General features: G+C 44.0%; 1 protein-coding gene across 9 annotated transcripts in view; it reads right to left on the reverse strand.

Moving 5' to 3' along the window:
* Positions 1-19,852, reverse strand: part of Fhod3 (formin homology 2 domain containing 3) — a 425,688-nt gene that overhangs the window by 240,916 nt on the left and 164,920 nt on the right. For all 9 annotated transcript variants that reach the window (XM_076837398.2, XM_076837397.2, XM_076837399.2 and 6 more), the window contains exon 4: positions 4,049-4,116. In XM_076837398.2, the coding sequence (XP_076693513.1) occupies positions 4,049-4,116 (68 nt within the window). The remainder of the gene's footprint in view (positions 1-4,048; positions 4,117-19,852) is intronic.

Genomic DNA, 19,852 nt, shown 5'->3' on the forward strand with positions numbered 1-19,852 from the left:
AACATAGGTGACCTAATTCAGTGGTTCCCAAAGGACACTCTTCAGACCTACAGACCCACAAAGAAGGCAGCAAGACTCACCTAGGAACTTGTTGGAAATGCAAATGTCTTGGCCCCACCCAAACCCAGCCTGCTGTGTTTAAGGAGCCCTCTGGGTGACCTGGAGGCTCTGATGGGTCTCATCCCTGACTCCTTCACATTAGGATCATCTAGGGAACTTTAAAGGGATTAGCAAGTAAGACCTTATGCAGATGGATTTGATCCGAATTTCCGGGGTAGGACCCAGGCTCTACTATTAGATTGCCTGGGAAATCCTACAGGGCCGCCCATTCGAGAATCACTATTCTAATACTACATTCTCTTTACAGGTAAGACAGTTTAAGACTTGAGAGTGGCAAAAAGTGCTTGACCAAGACCCTTTAACCACATTTGGCCAACCCCCAAACCCTGACCATTCTTGGTACCAACCAAGTTCAGTGGAACCCTATGAGACTAGTTTTTTCCAATCACTGCTTTCTCCATTGAAACTGGGAGCTCCTCAGTTGAACAGTGTGCCTCGTCTCAAATACATCTAGGATAAGGCTGGGACATCCATTATTTGATTTAACAGGGCAAAAATGAGAAACCTCAGTGATGTAAAGAGTAGAACACTTAATGGAATAATGAAACGGTTGTTCTAGGAATAGTCAGCCACCACAGTTTATCTCTAACAGAAAAAATAATTTAGATGAACTGGCGTAATTCTCCTGTCCCTATGTGAAATTAGCCCTCTCCTTTGATTTCTATGCCTCTTTCCAATTGGATGGATGGGGGCTCTTGAGCTAAGTGTGGGCAGATGCAGCAAAGGGACCCTGGGAACCATGACAGCACTCTAGGGTCAGAGCTGGCTCTAGGGGGGAGGGTGGGTGAGCAATGCTTGCCCCTGAAAATAATGAAACACAGCTGTGTTAACTCAGACTGAGATAATCATGGCTGTGGAAGAAAGAAAATGGGACAGTGTCATGAGTTTTTGGAAAATTACTTTACACTCATATGTAGAGGGGAAATAAAAAATAATTCTCTCTCCATCCATATCCTTTTCCACCAGCATATGTGAAAAGTGGACATTTAGATGAGCTCATGTCTAGTCAGAAGGTTTTTTTCCAAGCATGTTACAAATGTTTATTACTTTAACTAAAACTAGATTCACACATGACTTCACGGTGAAAAAGTGAGAACAAGCTCAAGAAACGGCTCAAGCTAATCACTAATAGTAATATAGCAGAGGCCGGACTGGCAAAGGCTCTCGGAAAAAACACTGGACAGGCGAGACAGTGTTTATAGAAGTAATTCAGAACTTTAAAATGTATGCACACATGTAGATAAGGCACTTAGGAGAGACAAGTTGATGGATAATGCATGTACAGAAAATCTTCCAAATTGGCAGTGTGCTAGGTCTTGAACACATATCCAAACAGGCATAAATATGACTTTTTAAACACTGGTGTCAGACTAAAATGGGATGTATGTTAGCACTAACCAGTGATTAATGGCTGCAGTTCAGAATTTTCTATAACTGCATTAACCTGTGGTCATTTGAGGAATACTCACTTCGGATGATCAATGGTCGTGACTGTTTAAGCTCAAAAATTCTAGTTTCAAAAAGAATCTCCACACATAGCAAACAGGAGATGAACCTAAGGGTAGAGAAGGTGGCGATCTCAGCCCCAGACAGCTTGCTGCCTGTGTAATCCAGTTAATCCCCAGGGACCTGCTTTGTGGCCAAGAGCTGTTTGTGCACACCTGTGTGGCCTTCAAATCCACTCCCAACTCCTGGTAACAAACACCTTCTTCCTGAAATCTACACTGCCAACCAGGCCGCACAGAAATATGTTTAATAGTGGAAATAGCAGCTTTGAAAATTCGAGCAACATATACTCTGTAGTAACTAACCTGGTTAGGCTTATTAACTCTTCATTTTAAATAACTTATACACAACCGTAGGTGCCAATCAATTTATGCCAACCCTCTTTCACCCATCACCCCCAGTCTCTCCCGTCAGTCTAAATCAAGTCCAGATATCAGAAAACTATAGATTAAATGATGTATATCCAAACTCTAGGAACTCTTTATAGTCACATTAACAATACTTTAATCCAGTCATTAACCAAATTTCCAGCTCTTTCATAAATACTGTTTGACAGTTTGTCCTAGAATCCAAATAAGATCCACACATAATTAGTTGATATAACTGCAACAGCTTTGACATTCATGGTTATTTTTTTCCCCTTGAAGTTTAATCATTGGAGAGATCCATCTAGATTTTATTGATTACAACATTGTGGTACAAATTTAGCATACATCTGTCCTGGATCATTTATAAGTTGGTTACTACACAGAGGCATGATCACATCCAGGGTTGGATCTTGGCTTGACCACAGGGCACTTTTTCCTCTTAGGAGGTACATAAAATCTGCTTGTATCCCATTTCTATCATGACAGCAATCCTGATGCTTGATACATAGATCCTTTGATTCATTAGGGGCTTAATTATATCTGTAGTACTATAGTCCTTAGTAGCTGGGATACTGCTACAAATGAGACTTCCTCCTGACTACTGATTATGCTCAAGTTCAACATGAAAAGGAAAGATGAAATTGAGATTCTAAATCTTCACCTATTTTCAAAATAGTGAGCTAGTTCATTAACATTTTCTCGTAAGTACATCTTTTGCATACTCATTTTGACCATTTATTGTTATTTTTAGCGTACTTATAACTTCATTAATTCAGACCTATTTGATGTGTTTGGGCCCACTGCCTATTGCCCCATCTCTAGTCAGTCAGCAGGAGACCCTGTAACTTGCTTCCCAGTGCCTCTAGAAATAACCCTAGTATCATCTGATAGCTTCCGCTCTCTGTACAGTAAGAGGTTCCAAGCTTATAACATTTCCTACACACACCAAGAATGAGCCACTTCTCCAAAGCAGCTCTCATTCCTTCCTTGCAGTTTTAGCCTGCAATCTCATTGCTAGCAATGCTTTTTATGATTATGCTTTGAGTTCTTTTAGATAAACAGATGCTTCTAGATAATCTATACTATGGGTTCATTCTGATACTTCCAATTCAGTTCAGGAAAGTTTTAACCGAAGAATCATATTTTTTTTTTTTTTTTTTTAAGAACTCTAAAGCTTCACACCCCTCACAACGATACCTACACCATTACCATCAATTATTATAATCAGTCCATGGGACATGGGGTGTCTTCACTAAAGGTACAGAAACTATGTGTTTAAATCCCTTTGGTAACTAGCTTCTGTGATTCTACCAACAACTCGATACTCAGGGGAAATGTTGAAGCTGAGCAATGGAGACAGAGGCAGGCTGGAAAGATGGAGTCAAGAGTAGTGTGTGGTCCTATGGTGACACAGTAAGTATGGCCCAACTACAGACTCTAGAGGGGAGAGAGGGAGGGATAAGATGGAACCCAAGATGCAGACTTCCACACATGCAAGAGGCTATGTTCACAACACTGTAGTAACGATAACACTGGAAACTAACTATCTGCCAAAAGATCAACCACCCACCCACCTTGTGCTCTGTTCATATAATGCAATACTTGACCAGTGCTGCATCATCCATCATGCCTATACCCATAAGTAAACTGGGGCAGGAAGCAGGCAGCACAGCATGGACATCAAGTGAATACAAGGTTACCACATTGAATATTTACCAAGAAAAAGGAAACATACATGTGCAGGATAAATACCATTCAACAGAGAGGGGATCTTGGCAGGAGTTGGGGGAGGCTGGTATTAGGGAACAGATTTTCAATTGTATCCATATATATTTTTTTTTCGGTGAAATAAATATGGCAAAACTATGATTCAATAATTTTTATCTTTACTTTTTATATTTGAAATGTTTGATTTCATAAAATATTCTTCACTGCTATTATGACCTGATTAGTAAGCGTGATTTAGAGAGCCCTTTCTTTTGGTAATGAACAGTAACTTTGATCTAATCCCAAAGCAAAGCAAAACAGGACCTGAAGTACCTTTTTCTTTTTACCTGAAATATCTGCTTCAGAGAGAAAAGGGCCCTTCTTAAATCTCGTCCAGAAGAGTTGTACAGTTTTTCTGAAATAAAGAAGAATGTAAATTAATTTATGTGACTCGACAGATGGCATAAATACAAAGGGGATATGAAGGTTAACAATTTCTACTCAAAAGGGAACAGGGAATGAACACATCCATTCCATATATACATATAGCCCTCACTCCAGAAAGAATGATTCACACGCTCTGCTCTGTTAATAACGGCAGAGAGAGGAGACAGGCGAGTTGTGTAATAAGATACATCCAGATTTGCACTCTTGGCCCCCAGCTTCCTTCTCTAAATCACTATTTAACACTTTGCCCTTTTCCAGTTTTACAGCTACTTCCACTTGATGGCCACATACACCCAGAAAATTTCTGTAGCCAAAACAATACATCCTTCGACCTCACTCCTTCCTGGCCTTAGAGTCCCTGTATCCTGTACTTTCCTCCATTTATGCTTAGAAAGCCTCAGAGGCCCTCCCCACTTCCCCAGGCAGTACGGAAGACCCAAATGCTGGGAGATGGCTGTATAGACTAACTCGCTCCCTATAGTCTTGCAATGATCCTCTAAAAGCTAACCTTACCTCCTCCCCAGGCAAGGGCACCGACTCATGCTTAAGGATGGTCCCGACCCACAGCAAGGTAGAAGGATGAGTCTGGCCTTCAAATTCCCCATCTCAAGACTTGGGCTGACTTGTATAACCCAGAGAGAAAAGTATGCCACAATGACTAGGTGGCCAGTGGGTAATACTACAAGGTGCTAAGGATATATAGGAGGGAGAGTTCAGTACTGGTGTCTGCAGGACATTTGGGAGCCTGGATTCTGCTCAACATTGCAGGAGCCACGCTTGGTCCTGCTAGTGCCATTTCATTTATACAAAGATGCCATCTGCGAAAGTACTCCAAACCTGTAACTTTCTTATGCAAGTCATTTTAACAAATGTCATGCTTTTGTTAAAAGCATGTTATCCCTTCATCACATGAGAGCAATACTGGAATCATCTTCAATATGGTTGAAATAAAAATAACCAAATATTCACATAAACGAGTATTACTCTAGAGCACTGATCTTCGAAAAAAAGACAATCCCTCTCTACAAAGAGCCAACACCATGGTAGGAAATGAAATCATGGTGCTTAATTCTAACTAAAAAAAAGAAAAAAAAATAGATGGCAATTTTTCAAACAGCAGCACCAAAAAAAAAAGCCTAGCTGCCAACTTGTTCTGCTTATTCAACATACATTTCAGGAGACGCCAGTTTACCTAGAATCTTAGCAAGAACTACGGACCAAGGATGTTCATGAATGACCTGTAATTTGTCCTTTACAGAAGGTACAATTCCTGCTGGCAGGGGAGGATCCAGCAAGCATTTCCCCTATGTCAGACATCCTGCCCACACAAGTGACTGCTGAGCACCCTTTGATGTGGCTCAGAGACCTACAGGCCTAAAGGAGAAGCACTTCTCATAGCTCAGGTCCTGGCTTTCTTGCCGCCTGACATCACTATGGGAAGCATGGGCTGGAGCTTTCACTGAGTGACATTGAACTCAAGACCCCGGCATTCTATGGTTACCACGCTGGTACAGGCCTCCCCTTCAACTAAGTCTAGGGGGTGAAGGTCTCATGGACATCACTATTGGGCCTATTTCCTATTGAACTCCAATCACTCCTTTAGAAACAGCCAGTTTATGTGGATTCAGGCACGAGTCCCAGTCCTGGGTTACAGGGGTGTAAGTCCTCCTCGACATAGGAGGATCACTAGCCTTGGCACTCCCTAGTTTTGTAATATAGTGCCATCCTCTATGGGCTGTGCCCTCATATGTCTGTAGGTCCGTGTGTGCTGATTCATATGCATATGTGGCTTCTGCCTGTGCTTAGTGGAGCTGAGCTTGCAAGGTTCTCACCCCAAACTATACCTGATTCACTGTAGATGGTTCTAACAGCCTGAGTGCCAAGGGAAGGAATTCCAAGTGTCTACTGCCCCCCCCCCCCAAAAAAAAAAAAAAAAAAATCAAGCAGTGCAAAACAAGAGAGACCACACACCATAGACCAAGACGTGTCTGGAGCCCATCCTAAGCCATCAAGAGAGCAGCAACGCAATACAGCTTCACCTCCAGCTTCTCTGACCCTACAGAGGTTCTCCTTTCTCCTCCTCAGCCATAAATACACGCCAACAAGGCCGGTGCAGCCTCCACCAGGGGAGAATGTGGGACAGCTGTGGTTCCTATCACCGACTCGGCAGGAGAGCTCAAAGTCAGAGCATAAGGGAAAAAAGGTACCCGAGCAAGCAAGATGGAGCTGGGTCCCTTCCTGGTCACTGTGAAGGAAGTATAATATTAAAACTCAAAGCAGAAATGCAGGGCTGGGGTCGGGCTGGAGTGTAAAGGGTGGCTTTTCTCCTGAAATTTCGAGAGTGCTTGGAGGAGTGGCCAGCAACTCATGAGACTCAAGCCTGCAGAGTGCCAAGGAAGAGGAGGTATGGATTCCAGCAGCCGAGGAGATCCAGAGGGAGCTAATTTTACATCCCTGTTGTTGGTTAAGCACAGTCCAGGCTTGGCCCCTAAGTGAAGAAAGGAAAATATATATTCTTTTACCCCTTTCAAACTAACCCTGCCCAGGTTGCAATCATTTGCAGAACATTAGCTTTTATGTAAAGGGCAATTAGTGGCCTACGTTTGGTAGCGAGCTCTAGTCTGAACCTTGTTGAAGTCTTTGAAACTGTGCCCTCATCCTTCCTCTCCATGTTTCTTGCCTTTTAAAGTGAGCACTGTTCCTTTAATAGATGCAATTAGTATATTATACTCTAAGCTAGTTTATAAAAAGAAGTAGAGGGCAAAAAACTGAAGGCCAATGGAGACCATGCCTGCTTTGTCATTGGGAAACTCCCTGTGTGGCCCACAAACATCAGTGCTGAAAAGCATAGCCAAGGTGTCCTGTGACCCCTGCTCAGCCAAGAGCACAATGAAGAATATTGATAAAAAACCAGGGGGGGAATTAGTACCAGTTTAAATCAGTAGAGAATGTGGAGGTTAAGAACCAAGATCACCTTTGAGAAGGTATGTGGTAGAGTGAAAGATGCATCTAGAATATCAAGCCACCAGGCCTGTCAAATCGATAATTACGATACACTCTTCTATCAAACACATAAGCCAAATATCAAACACACAAGCCAAGCACTCCAAGGGAAAACTTGGGCCAAGACCTAGGATTCTCTCCTCTGCTCAGGGCAGAAGATGACTTTTCCTTTTTCCTTGGGCAACTACAAATTCCACCACACTGAAAGGAGACACATTCAGAGGCAAGATGGCCCGAGCCTGAATTTGAAACTGTATCAGCTATGGAGTGTACAACTGTTGATTTTTCAGGAGCAGCCATAAGAAATGACCTCCTTGTCTACCAGGAATTGAACTGTGATGTACTCTTCAGACACCAGGCAGAGAGATGGGAAAAATCAACTTCATGAGATGAGACTAAAGACCGTCTGAAGAAAAACAGTGGCCAGGGTTGGGTCATGTTCCAAGACAGGAAGCACTCAGCCTAAATTCTTATTGGCACTGAGTGAGTCAAGGATTCCACTCTGGATATTCTTCTCATGAATTCAGACATTTCAGGTGACTCATGGATCACCAGGAAGTACTCTCCATTTCAACCTGCAACTGCTGCCTCATTATTACATGGTAATATTTTAATTATGTTTTTCAATTTTGAGACAGGGTCTCAAAACAGGCTACCCTCCAACTTACAAAATTCTCCTGCCTCAGTCTCCCAAGTAGCTGAGATTGCAAGGATGCACCACCATGCACAGCTACAGTCTGATATTTTAAAGAAAAAGGCATCGTGAAAACTGGTTTAATTAGAATGGCTAGGTCTAACTTTGGAAGTCATCTTTTTCCAGTGATTTTTACGTTTCTTGGAACAACACACTGATTTAATGAGTATTCAAAAATGTATTCAGACACTAAAAAATAGTTTCAGAAGGCACAGGTACATGGAAACTTCCAGTGGACTTTTGGAAGATTTTATGGACTACCAGGGAAAAATTCTTGATCTGACCAAACATCTCCGTTTTACAGATGAAGAAACTAAGAGGTGACATAGTTGCTTGCGGGGCCCAGACCTGAGATTGGAGGTTCACGGAAATGGGAAAGACTGAAGATGGCCAATAGAAATGGAATTGATCATAGATTCTGTTTGATCAAAAAATAAGGTAAACACCCAAGCCAGCTAAAATCCTAATCATAGCACTTATGATGCCATGTAAATTCAGAGAACACAGACGAAACCAAAGGCCTTTGAGAAGTCTGGCTCCTCCTACCCACCTTTGGGAATGATAGAGGACAAATGTACAGCATCCTCCCATTAGCTGAGTGGCAGCATAGCAGCCTGATGAAGAGGAGGCTAAATAGGAGTGATGGCAGGATCACGTGACCCAATAAGACAAAAGGCTGATTAAGAACGTTTTTTAATTGAATGGAGCTGGAGAATATCATGCTAAGCGAAATAAGCCAAACCCCGAAATTCAAAGGCCAAATATTTTCTGGTAAGTGGATACTGATCCATAATGGGGGTTGGGGAGGGAGCTGGTAGGGAAGGATAAACGAACTTTGGATTATGCAGAGGGGAGTGGGGGAGAGGGTGAGGAGATGGAAGGGATGGTGGAATGAGAAGTTATGCTCCCTTTGTATACAATGTGTCAAAATGCATCCTATTGTCACATAATTAGAACAGATTAAGCATTTTTAAAAGCCTTATTTAAATCCAAATTCCCTTGGATTTCTGTCATTCTTTAAATAATTTTGAGTAATAGTCATTAAGATTTTTTTTGTTTTGATGACCTCAGCAGATACCATGCTAGGCATTAGGGACACAAATACACATGAATAGAGTCTCAGTCAAGATGAGACTATGGCCTAGTGGAGGAGACAATACAAGTGTCAGGACAATGTCATGTGAGAAAGTGGCAGCAACACTTAGGGCCCCAGAGTGGCAAAACCTGTGAGTGTGGGAGGGAGAAATGGAGATTCAGATGACATGACCCTGAGCAAGATCAGCTACCTTTAGAACTACTGTATAAAATGGCCACATGAGGAACAGAAAGCACAAGGTATAAAAGCAAAGCCATGTGTCCCAAGAGGACAACCACTTAGGCAGTGTTTTAATATGGGCAGGTGCATAGCTGTGAGGTCATCCAGATCTGTGGGGAGACAAAGGGCGAGCAGGCACAGGGAGGGACCTATGGGGCCATGCTGTGGCATTTCAACTGTCTCATAGGCAGTTAGAGAGCTCTGAAGGGAAGTTACAAAAGCACTCTGATGAAATAGGGTTCTCTCAAATTCATGGCCTGCATATCAGGCCAAGGCAGATGAGTTGGACAGGGAATGGGTAGGAATAGGAGAGCAGTTAGGAGGCCTTTAGAATGGGAATCTGGAGGAGCACGGGCCACTTTCATAAAACAGACCCTTTCCCAAGACAGCCGAGCACTCTCCTTGGGCACCAATCTAGGGTCAGAAGCAGCCTCACTCCCCAGCCTTCATACGCTGACCTGGAACAGCATTTCTCTGCTTCCATCTCATTCCTCCTGGGGTACCAGGTCAACAACTCCTGCAGAAGTTCTCCCCACCCTCTCATGATTCCTCACATTTGCCTTTGTTGTAGCACTTGTTAGTGGGACTCAAATCAGTGTTGATGGTGGTGCCATCTTTCCGTGTTCATCTCTCATGATATTTAAAGATTCTCAATCTGTAGTGGTTGTTTTGAAGTCTTCCCCCACAAATAAAGTGTGACCTCCTTGATGTTCCATCTGTGAATAATTTACCTTCATGTCCCCAGCACTTAATCCTTCAATAAATAATTAAATGACCGAGTTGGCAACAAGGGCTGGAAAGAACACAGGAGGATCATGCTCCATTCAAATTCCCAAAGTCCTAACATCCAGCCTGGTCATAGCTTTACAGGTTAGTCAAACCTGAGAACATTTGGGAGACTTGCCTTTTGTGAAAGGGCCTAGCCCCACAAGACAGCCCCAAAACTTCAAAGCATCCAAGATACACCTCAACAGGTAGATAAACTTCAGTACACTCATACAAGGGAGAATTTATTGTTCAGTGATAAAAAGAAATGAGTTATCAAACCACAAAAGGACATGGAGAAACTTTAATATGTGCACTGCTAATTGAAAGAAGCCAATTTCTAGGAGTTGCATACCATGTCCATGGAACCCTTTATGTGACATTCTGAAATAGAAAAAGTAGAATAAAAAGATCAAGGTTTGTGGGGAGAAGTAGGATGAATAGGTAAAGCACTGGGGATTTTGGGAGTAGTTTTTTTGTATGATGCTCTAATGACAGATACATGTCATTTACACTTGCAGAACCCATCTAACATGTAACAGAATAAACTCTAATGTGACCTATGCACTTAACATATGAACACTGACTCAGTTGTAACAAATGCACTACACTCACATAAGATCAAAAACAGGAAGCCAGAGAATAAAAAGGGTAGTTATGGACTAATTTTTTTCCTTTTTTCATAAAATATCCCCCCCCACACACACACACCCTAAAATTCTTTTTTCCAAAATTATCCAAAGCAAACGCACAGGAAGTCAGATCACAAGCCCCATGTATGACTCTTTATAACACTTCTGCATACACATGACCTGGAGCCAGGGCATGGCATTTTCTGCCATGAATCATTCCTCATGGTTCGAGGCACCCTTCTGTGCTTTCCCACAGCAGAGCCAACTCCAATCCATGTTGGTATCCCTTCAGTCCCTGGCAGTGTCTGACCTATGGTCAGTGCTTGGTATATATGACTAATATGAAGGGGGATCAGTCTATCTAAGGCCAGACTTCCATTAACCTGGGATCCTTGCACATGGATGGAATCTCACATGCCTATGCCTACTCTGAGTGCCAAAGGGAAAAGCACAATTTTTTAAGACCCTGGGAATCCAGGATGTTTTTTGGTAACCCTTAACATGCAATTCTGACTCCTTCCATTTTCCTTCCCTTGCTCACTGACCATGTTCTATGGGACAAGGGCTATGATAGACAGGTAAGTAAAACCTGGGCACAACCAGGGCACAACCCAAGTTTCAGGATGCTCAGTGAGTCAACCAAAAGCATAGCCCAGTAATTACAGTGCAGGGCCCCAGGGAGGTCAGATGTGGGGAAACCCCTCCCCCGCCTTAATATAGGGGGGCAAACAACTTCCAAGGAGCTGTTGACCAAGAGGCTGCAGAAGACTCTAAATTCTGCAATGGGGTACTGGATTGCTCATCTTTTATTACCATCCTCATCCCCACTGAGGACAGCCTAGGCTAAACCCTTCATATCCCCATCTGCATGAATTCATGGGAAACTATTTTCCCCTCTGAATTTGAGAAAGTGAGTTAGCTTTGGGAATCTAGTAAAGCATACTTCTGTTCTCTTGTCTTTGAGCTTCTGAAATCATCCCCTGTCAGAAAGCAAAAAGGCCTGCTGAATCAGCTTGAACAGAATTCTGTTTCAAAAAAGCCTTTTTAGCCTCTAGGATCAGAGAATGGTAGGAAGAGGAGGGTCCTCAGATCACCCAGATCTACCTCCTCCCTCTGCAGAGAGGTGACCTCTTGCCTAATCCAAGAACACGGCACCTGTACCAAAAGTGGCTGCACCTCTCAGCCTTCCCCTCAGACTGCTCCATCATCAGATCCTCTGCACGTGGAAGGCAGCAGGGAGACCTGGGGCAAGGTAGGTGATGGGGGTTTTGCTTTCCATCTACCTCCTGTGCTGCACATGGCTCCACTAACTGCCCGCCTGCCTTCTCTTTCTCCATTTTATTCTCTTGTTTTCTTCACCCTTCATCAGGAGCCTGCAGAACCTTCAAAATACTTTATTCAGCTTTACTTTATTCAGCTTTTCTATTTCTCTTAATTTTAAAATTAAGTTGGAACCTTTAAACATTCCACATCTCCTTCTAGTTCTCTTTGAAAACCACCACGGACATGCACTGCCAAGTCGGTTTTGCTGGAGTATGGGGTTCTTCCCCGAGAAGGCTGCATGCAGCACAACAGTGGTCATGGCCCTGTAGCTCTGCCCTTCTCACTGCTACTGTCAGGGCACAAAAGGAAGCTTCCTGAACCAAAGGAGCCCTCTTTGAGCTCTTCTGGAAGGATCCAGATTCCCTAGCATCCACAAGAGACCATCCTTCTCAATGGAGTGTGAAGCCCAACTCTGCTCCCCTCTCTGGGGAGGAATTTTGGGAAACAAACTCCACCCCCAACACAAAGACCCCAAACCCATTAAGACCCAGCAGCCCAAGGACAAGACACAGGAGAAAGTGTTCCACACCATTAAGGCACCAATTACAGTCAGGATGGAGCCATCTCAGCCTTTGCTAAACAATCCAGCCCCGGGAATAAACTCTCAAATCCTACTTAGCCATGCATCCTGAGCCCCTATCCACACCACCTGTACACTCCCTGCCAGTAACATCCTCACACCATGGACTGCTCCTGTGCTTGGTTTGCACTCTGGCCTCCTGCGCCATCATTGACACTACCACCACCCAGACTCCTAAACAACGCTCACATTTCAGAAGGTATTCCTATTACCGAGAAGACAACTGAGTCAAACAGGATCAAAACACATTCCAACCTTCCGAAGCTACATCATGCGCTGCTGGTAAGAACTTGGCATATGTCAACAGCTCACCCTCCTTCACCCTCCAACCCACAAGGCTTCAGCAGAATTTCTAAAGATTACCTACGGCCATAGATTTAGGGGATGATCAGGCCTTTCCTGGGCCCTGCACCCAGGATCAGGAAGGTATCTCCCAGCACCTGCTGGGCCCTCCCAACTGAGGTGAGAGGGTCACCTGAGTCAGCCAGCCCCTACTGGCACTGGTGGTGCCTCTCCAAGGCACCATCACTCCCTGGAAGGGAGGGCCTCTTCCTTCTTGGGGTCACTGACTCTTGACTGGGAAAATGTTCACCCTTCCTGCCCTAGACACTGAGAAAAACAGGGAGATATCTAATCCTCGGAAAGAAGGTAAGGATCATTAGCTGGGGTCAAAAGGGAACAATCTGGCATCAGTCATGTCACTAAGCAGAGAAGGCAAAACTCGGGAGTCCACCTGCCCAACACCATGGGGCCAGTGCCCTCTAAGCATCCTTCAAGTTGGAAGCAGCTATACCATCCATGGCAAGTAGCCTATGCAAATGAAACTGGACCAGAGCAAAGACTCGAGTTTTAAGAAATGGCTTTTCTAAGGAGGGTTTATTCACTTAACAATGGAGGAGGGGAGAGAAAAAACACAAAATAGAAGTATAGCATTGCATTTTTACAAGTGCAAACTTTGTCGATTTTGTCCTGCAATAAATTCACATCTAACCAAAGGTTTAGTCAATAAAAGAGCAAGCTGCACACACCCCTGACCCTGATCACCAGATACTTCTGTATTTCCAGGCTGTGGGTCCCATGCTATGCAGGGCTGAGCCCAGAGTGCTCTTTAGCTGTTGCAAAGTATTGCAGTGAAAATACAGCATGGCAAGGATCAGCATTTCCCCCCCCTGAAGGAACACAAAGGGAATGCGGTATGTTTGAGAATATCACCAGGAGACAATGGGGAGGCAGTTTCAAGTTGCTGGGGGACCCCAACTACAAAGAGTGTACAGTTGGAAGCTTCAAGGAAATTAGCATTCCCAACCATCCTATGTGCTTTGACTATTTGCTCATCATCTACCCAATGAATAATGGGTCAATATGGAGATGGGACTGGTGACCCTGAGCTAAGTGCAGCCAGTTACTTCAGAGAAAAACCTTTACTTTCCATTCTAAGGGCACCAGTGGGCTTTCAGCTTCACCCTGGAAGGATATCATTGTTTTAATAAAGTGATGTGGAAATTATCAGCCAGGTCACTGTTGTTGCCCTGACCAGAGTCCAGGGACCCGAGGCTCAGCACTGACTAGCTACATGCTTTTAGGCAAGACCCTTGATGTTTTTCATCTGCCAAAGAAGGGATTGGTACATTACTCTACAGAAAGGCTAAAGAGACCGATTATACAGGTTGTTGAATGCTCAGAGCAGCTGAAGACCCATCCCCTGCTGGTGGGATGCAAGAGTGCAACCACTTTGGAAGCAGTTTGATATCTTCCTGTCAACAGGAATCGACACCTACTCTTAGATCCAGCAATGCTACTACCAGGAGTTTCCTCAAGGAAAGTGAAAACTTACGTAAAAATATGTCATCAAGATTCAATAGTGGCAAAAACACTCCTGGAAACAACCCAGGTATCCATTGCTGAACAAGCAAACCACACATATTTATACAAAACAGCACCAATCCACAGTACAAACACTACTAGCTCATGTGAAACCAAGTATGTATTCCAACATTATACTAAATGAAAGACTAATTCCATTTATATGAAGCTTTAGGAAAGACAAATCTGATCTATGGAGATAGAAGGCAGATCAGTGCAGGCCTGGATTGGGGGTAGGGAGGACTATGAGAAAGATGCATGGAAGAACTTTAAAGGAAATCTCCTTTGTCCTGCTTGTAATGGTATATACGGCTGTCAAAAGTGTTAGAACTGCGCATTTAAAATGTATTTTGTTGCATGTCAGTTTTCAATAAAATTGACAGAAAAGGAGGGCTGATCCTGGAGAGTCTATAATTCAGTTGGAGTTTCAACTCTTAGGAGACTCATTTACCTTAAGTTACTGTTTCCTTTCTAGATAGCACCAGACACAAGATGCCCTGAAAACTTACAAAGGGATCATTATATAGCAGCCCATGGATATAAAGCAAAGCACAAATTACTACCGACTCTGAAAGCACTCTGAGAAGGTGCAGATAAGGTAAACTGGTGACCCAGAGGCTGAACTCTGCAATTGGGCCCCACGTGCTGCGGCTGGGAGACAGGAGCCAGTCAGGGCAAAGGCCCTGAAAGATAGCTCCCCTCCAGGGGAAGCCAGGGCTCCAGTAAGCAATGGTGACAACATTCACCGAACAAGAGGGGAAACAATTCACTTGTGCTACCAGGGCTGGGAATGCAAAGATGATAACACGGTGCTGGTGAAGAACTGGAATCTGATAGGAGACTGTTACGGTTTGGATGTGGGGTGTTCCCCAAAAGCTCAGTGAGACAATGGAGGAATTTTCAGGGGTCAAATGATTGAGAATTATAACTGAACCAGTGGATTAACCCATTTGATGGGTTACTAATTTGAATAGATCAATAAGTGGTGAATAGATCAATAGGTGGTAACTATAGGCAGGTAGAGCATGACTGGAGGAACCAAGTCATTAGGAGTGTGCCCTTGAGGATTATGATCCATGGCTCCTTGCATTCGAGCTTATTCGGCTTTCAGGCTGTCATGAACTGAGCAGCTTTCCTCCACCACACTGTTTCACCATGAGGTTCCACCCCAAGTCCTGCACAGAGCAATGGAGTTGACCATCCGTGGACTGAACCTCAAACTGGAGGCCAAAGTGAATTTTTCCATCTCTAAGTTTTCCTCGTCAGGTATTTTAGTGACAGCAATGCAAAGCCAATCGACTCCCAAATAGATATGCATAATATAATGCAGAAGGTGATGAAGCAGAGGAAGCAGTTTGGGGTTTAGAGAGACTTTGATGAGAAGACCCAGGAAAAAGCTGGGTCAGTAAGCCAGCTGCTTAGTTGAATCAATGCTGGGGCAGCATTCCAGGCTGGGGAAATAGACAGTGCTCAGTGAGGAGACAGAAAGCTTGGGGTTGCTGGGGAGCCTTCACTGGCCTGTGATGGACCTTGTCATTTCCTCTGTTAACCATCCCAGGAATCAGCCTGTGGCTATCAATCATGCTCATGGCAGGTCAGTCGAGTGACACTTTCTGATATTCATTCCATCACCACAATGTTGCCATTATGTACCCTGCTCCATGCCAAGTTTCAGGTTCACTGAATGCAGATGGTGTCTTCCAACAGTCGCCATTTGTCACTAGATGAAAGCACTCCCACAGGGCTCCCCACACCGTTCCTCAGAGCTCACTTCTGGAACCCAGTTGTCCGATTTCCCTTCCCCTCCAGGGTCTGTGGCCCACAGTACCAGTTTCACGTTGGGGTCTGCTTATTCATTCATGTCATGTCACGGGTTTTTCAAGGAATTATGGGAAACAGGGGCTGGGAGCTGCAAGGGGATTACCCCACAGGCTGTGGGCCATGACTGGCTACCTGCGGAGCTCACAGGCTTGCTTTTTCCTACTCTTCCCCGGTGGCTTCATCATCAATTCGTACTACAGTCTGAGCCAAGTGAGCCTTTAGAAGAAAGTAAAGGCCACAAACCACTGACAGAAGCAGCAGAAGTGACCACTGTCCCATCATCACAATGCATTCCCCAAATCACCATGAACAGGGCAAGCCGGTCACCGGTTGAATCGTTTCAGGCTGGGAAAGTTAGTCCACTTCGACAGGTTTGTGATAAAAGCCGGGTGGAAAGAGGGACTTAAAAATTACGTTTACCAAGAATCAAGTTCTCATTGGTTCACAATAGTCTACCACCCACATTCAAAGGCCCAAACAGCCACTGCCATTTCTCCCAAGGGCAGAGAGATCACAGGAGAAGAAATCAAATAATGGGAAAAGAAAGTGACCCGTCTTCTGCGAGTCCTTATCTTGGTGGCAGTTTAGATGGCGAACTGTGAAGCAGGGTGTCACCTAGAGCTATAGACCAGAAATGGGGAGCTGCAGGAATGGCTGCCTTTGCTGCCCCCAGGGTGTTCTCCCTTCAGTTTCCCCCTCCTCCACACAGGCCAGAGCCACAGGCATGGACAGTGTCCTCAGTAATCTTTGTGGTCCGACAGCAGGGCCCCAGCCTTCACCACACCCCCCGGGGGGCTGGAGCATTTTCCTGTGTCTCCACATGGCCTCAGGAAGAGACTTGAATACCCATCATTATACCACACTTAGAGGCTCCCTCAAACACCCACTGCCGATAAAGGTGCCATTAGGACAAAACCAGGCACCCAAACCGATGCTTTGCTTTGCAAGGGAGCAGGGTTTTGTTTTTCCTCGTCTGGAAATTATGAGGCTGCCCGTGTTTCATGTTCTAAGACCTAAGATGACTTTTAGCCTTCTGTTACCAGTTAATACCTATACTGGGGTGGGGGATACTAAAGCAGAATCAGCCTTAGTCGGGGAAGCACCTTTGCCGTCTATGAAAGACGTAAAGTTGAAGGGCAACTCCTCCCCAGTCTGCATGTGACAGACTGAGGAACATAGAAGGGATACATTACAGGCACTCCAAACCAGTCATCAAAAGTTTAGGCTATTAGGGGAGGGAGTCTGGGGGGAGGAAGGATAATAGAATGAATTAGACACTATCATCCTATGTACCTACAGGACTACACGACCAGTAGAACTCTATTACGTACAACCAGAAAAGAGAATTTTCTCCATTTACGTATGATGTGTCAGTGCATTCTACTGTTATGTATAACTAAAACAAAGTTTAGCCTATGCATTTCTGCAACATAAAGGAACTGGACGAAAGACAAATATTTCAAGAAATCCTCTCAAAGGGACCCGATGGGAGGCACAGATGGCCTCCATGAAGGAGGACTTGCTGCTAAGAATAGTTAGATTGCCTTCTATGCTACATTTTAAGTAGTTCTCACTTGATGTGCACAGGAATCCTCTGGGGACTTACCAAATGCAGTTTGGAATTCCATAGAACTGGGGTGGTGTCCAAGATTCTACCAAATGCACAGGTGGTGCCCCCTTGGTGGTGGATGTTTCCAGGATGACACTCAGAACCACTGCCCCCTGGGCATATGGTTCATCATTCCTGCAGGGCTCTGGGGGATGCCCACCCACTAGCGTGGGTCTGGTTGGCTCAGGAAGATTCCATCTAGGCCCTTGGCTATCATTTTTACCAGAGGTGAGTCACACACCATAAACCTGGTGGGTATTCTACAATGTTGTGTGTGTCTTAAGTGCTGATCTTGGAGTAGAGTCAATTCCACTGAAGCCAACAGACGCTTATTGGACTCCGAGACATAAAAGATAAAGGAATAGGCTTGCTCTTGGAGTTTGCAAGCTGGCACAATGCATGAAACAGGATCAACTGAAAGTCTTGGGTAACTTTGGTAACCACGGGGTCTACATCCGATACTTGGGATAGTATCTCTCCAATTCCTACAGTCCCATCCATGAAGAACTCCCACATCCCAAACTTTCTACCGTTGTTCTACTAACACCATTGTTCTAAGCCATCATCCTTCATGGGGTCATGCAGTGACCACCTCCCCGGCCATCCTTCTTCTCCCCTCGTCCCTACATAGCTCATGCCCTCACATCTATGTGCTTGGCAAAGTCTCCTGGTATTTCCCCAATTACACTATTTAAAATCATAGACATGCACCCAAATACACTTTCCTTTTGGAATCGCTTGCCTGCTTCTCTTACAGTAATCATCTTTCAACTGTATATTTTACTTATTTACTGTCTTCCCCCACCGAAATCAAAACTCTGCAGGGGGTTGTCTGCTCTATAAATGACTCTCCCCAGGACCTTTATGAATGACTATGTCCCCAGAACAGGGACTGACACATAATAGGCAGTCAAATTTGGTAGGTTTAAGAATCAGTCTTCTTCCTTCCGCCCTAAGAATGAGGGGGTCTGATGTCAGTTTCTACCCTCTTTTATAGTTTGAGAGCAGAGAATAACTTTCAGAATCAGGACAGATCAAGTGTGAGACACACCCACGTTCTGCCTAAGTAATTCCTTTAAACTAACCCATATCCTAGCAAAAAAATAGAAACAAGCTCCCTTCCTGTCATCATTTGGAATTAAGAAACATGAATTTGTTCTCCCTAGATTAACAGGTTTAGAATCAGCTCCGAGTTGGGGTAGTGTGAAGACTTTCTTTAGTTCATAGGAAAAGAAATGCCTAAAAATATCAATCCCATAAGAATACCTTTGTCTTTGGTGGTTTGTATGAAAATTGTTTATCCTATTTTTGACCTTGATTTTCATGTTTAATTGACTTGGGAAGTGATTTTGAAACTCCAATTTTTATCCTTTACATCCTATGTGACAAGATGCTTTTTTAAAATTCTAGACATCAAAATGTTCACTTGGTATCTGTCCATGGTACCAGTGGAACCCCAATGCTTCCCCCCTTCTCTTTTTTTTTTTTTTTTTTTTTAAGAGCCATGTGAAAAAGGTTTGTTGTGTCCCATTTGGGGGTGTGACCATGAAGAAGGGATGTGGGAAATGAGGTAAAAAGCACAGTTTTCTGTCTTTGCAGCCCTTTACCACATCTTAAGGAAATCTCATCTCACTAGAAGGACCACCTATTAATACTGCCTTTCCTTTCATTGTCTTCTCCCAAACCCTGCAGTCCTAGGGAGAGGTTTGGCTCACTCAAGAGCTATGGTTTAAAAAAAAAAAAAAAAGAAAAAGAAAAAGTCTTTCAAGAACTGATTACATCTGGCTGCAGGAATTCCTGAGGCATACTACTGAGAAAAGAGACCAGTGAACAAACCCAGAAAGCAACAATGACTCTCCACCACTCCCCTTCTTCCTCCAATCCTGATGCTTCTCCTTTTCAATGTAAGCTGAGGACGCCATGAAAGCATTAAAGGAAAAAAAAAAAAAGAAAAAAAAAAACAGTGATGCTTTTCAAATGCAAAAACACTCCCCAGCCTGGCCCATAGCCAGCATAGGGAAATTTTGATTGGAAATGTTTCGAGTTTCTAGACAATATGAATACTTCCTTAATGCCACAAGGAATGAAAGGCCCAAGAT

The sequence above is a fragment of the Callospermophilus lateralis genome, chromosome 17 (genome assembly GCF_048772815.1).
Source record: "Callospermophilus lateralis isolate mCalLat2 chromosome 17, mCalLat2.hap1, whole genome shotgun sequence".
Taxonomy (NCBI): Eukaryota; Metazoa; Chordata; class Mammalia; order Rodentia; family Sciuridae; genus Callospermophilus; species Callospermophilus lateralis.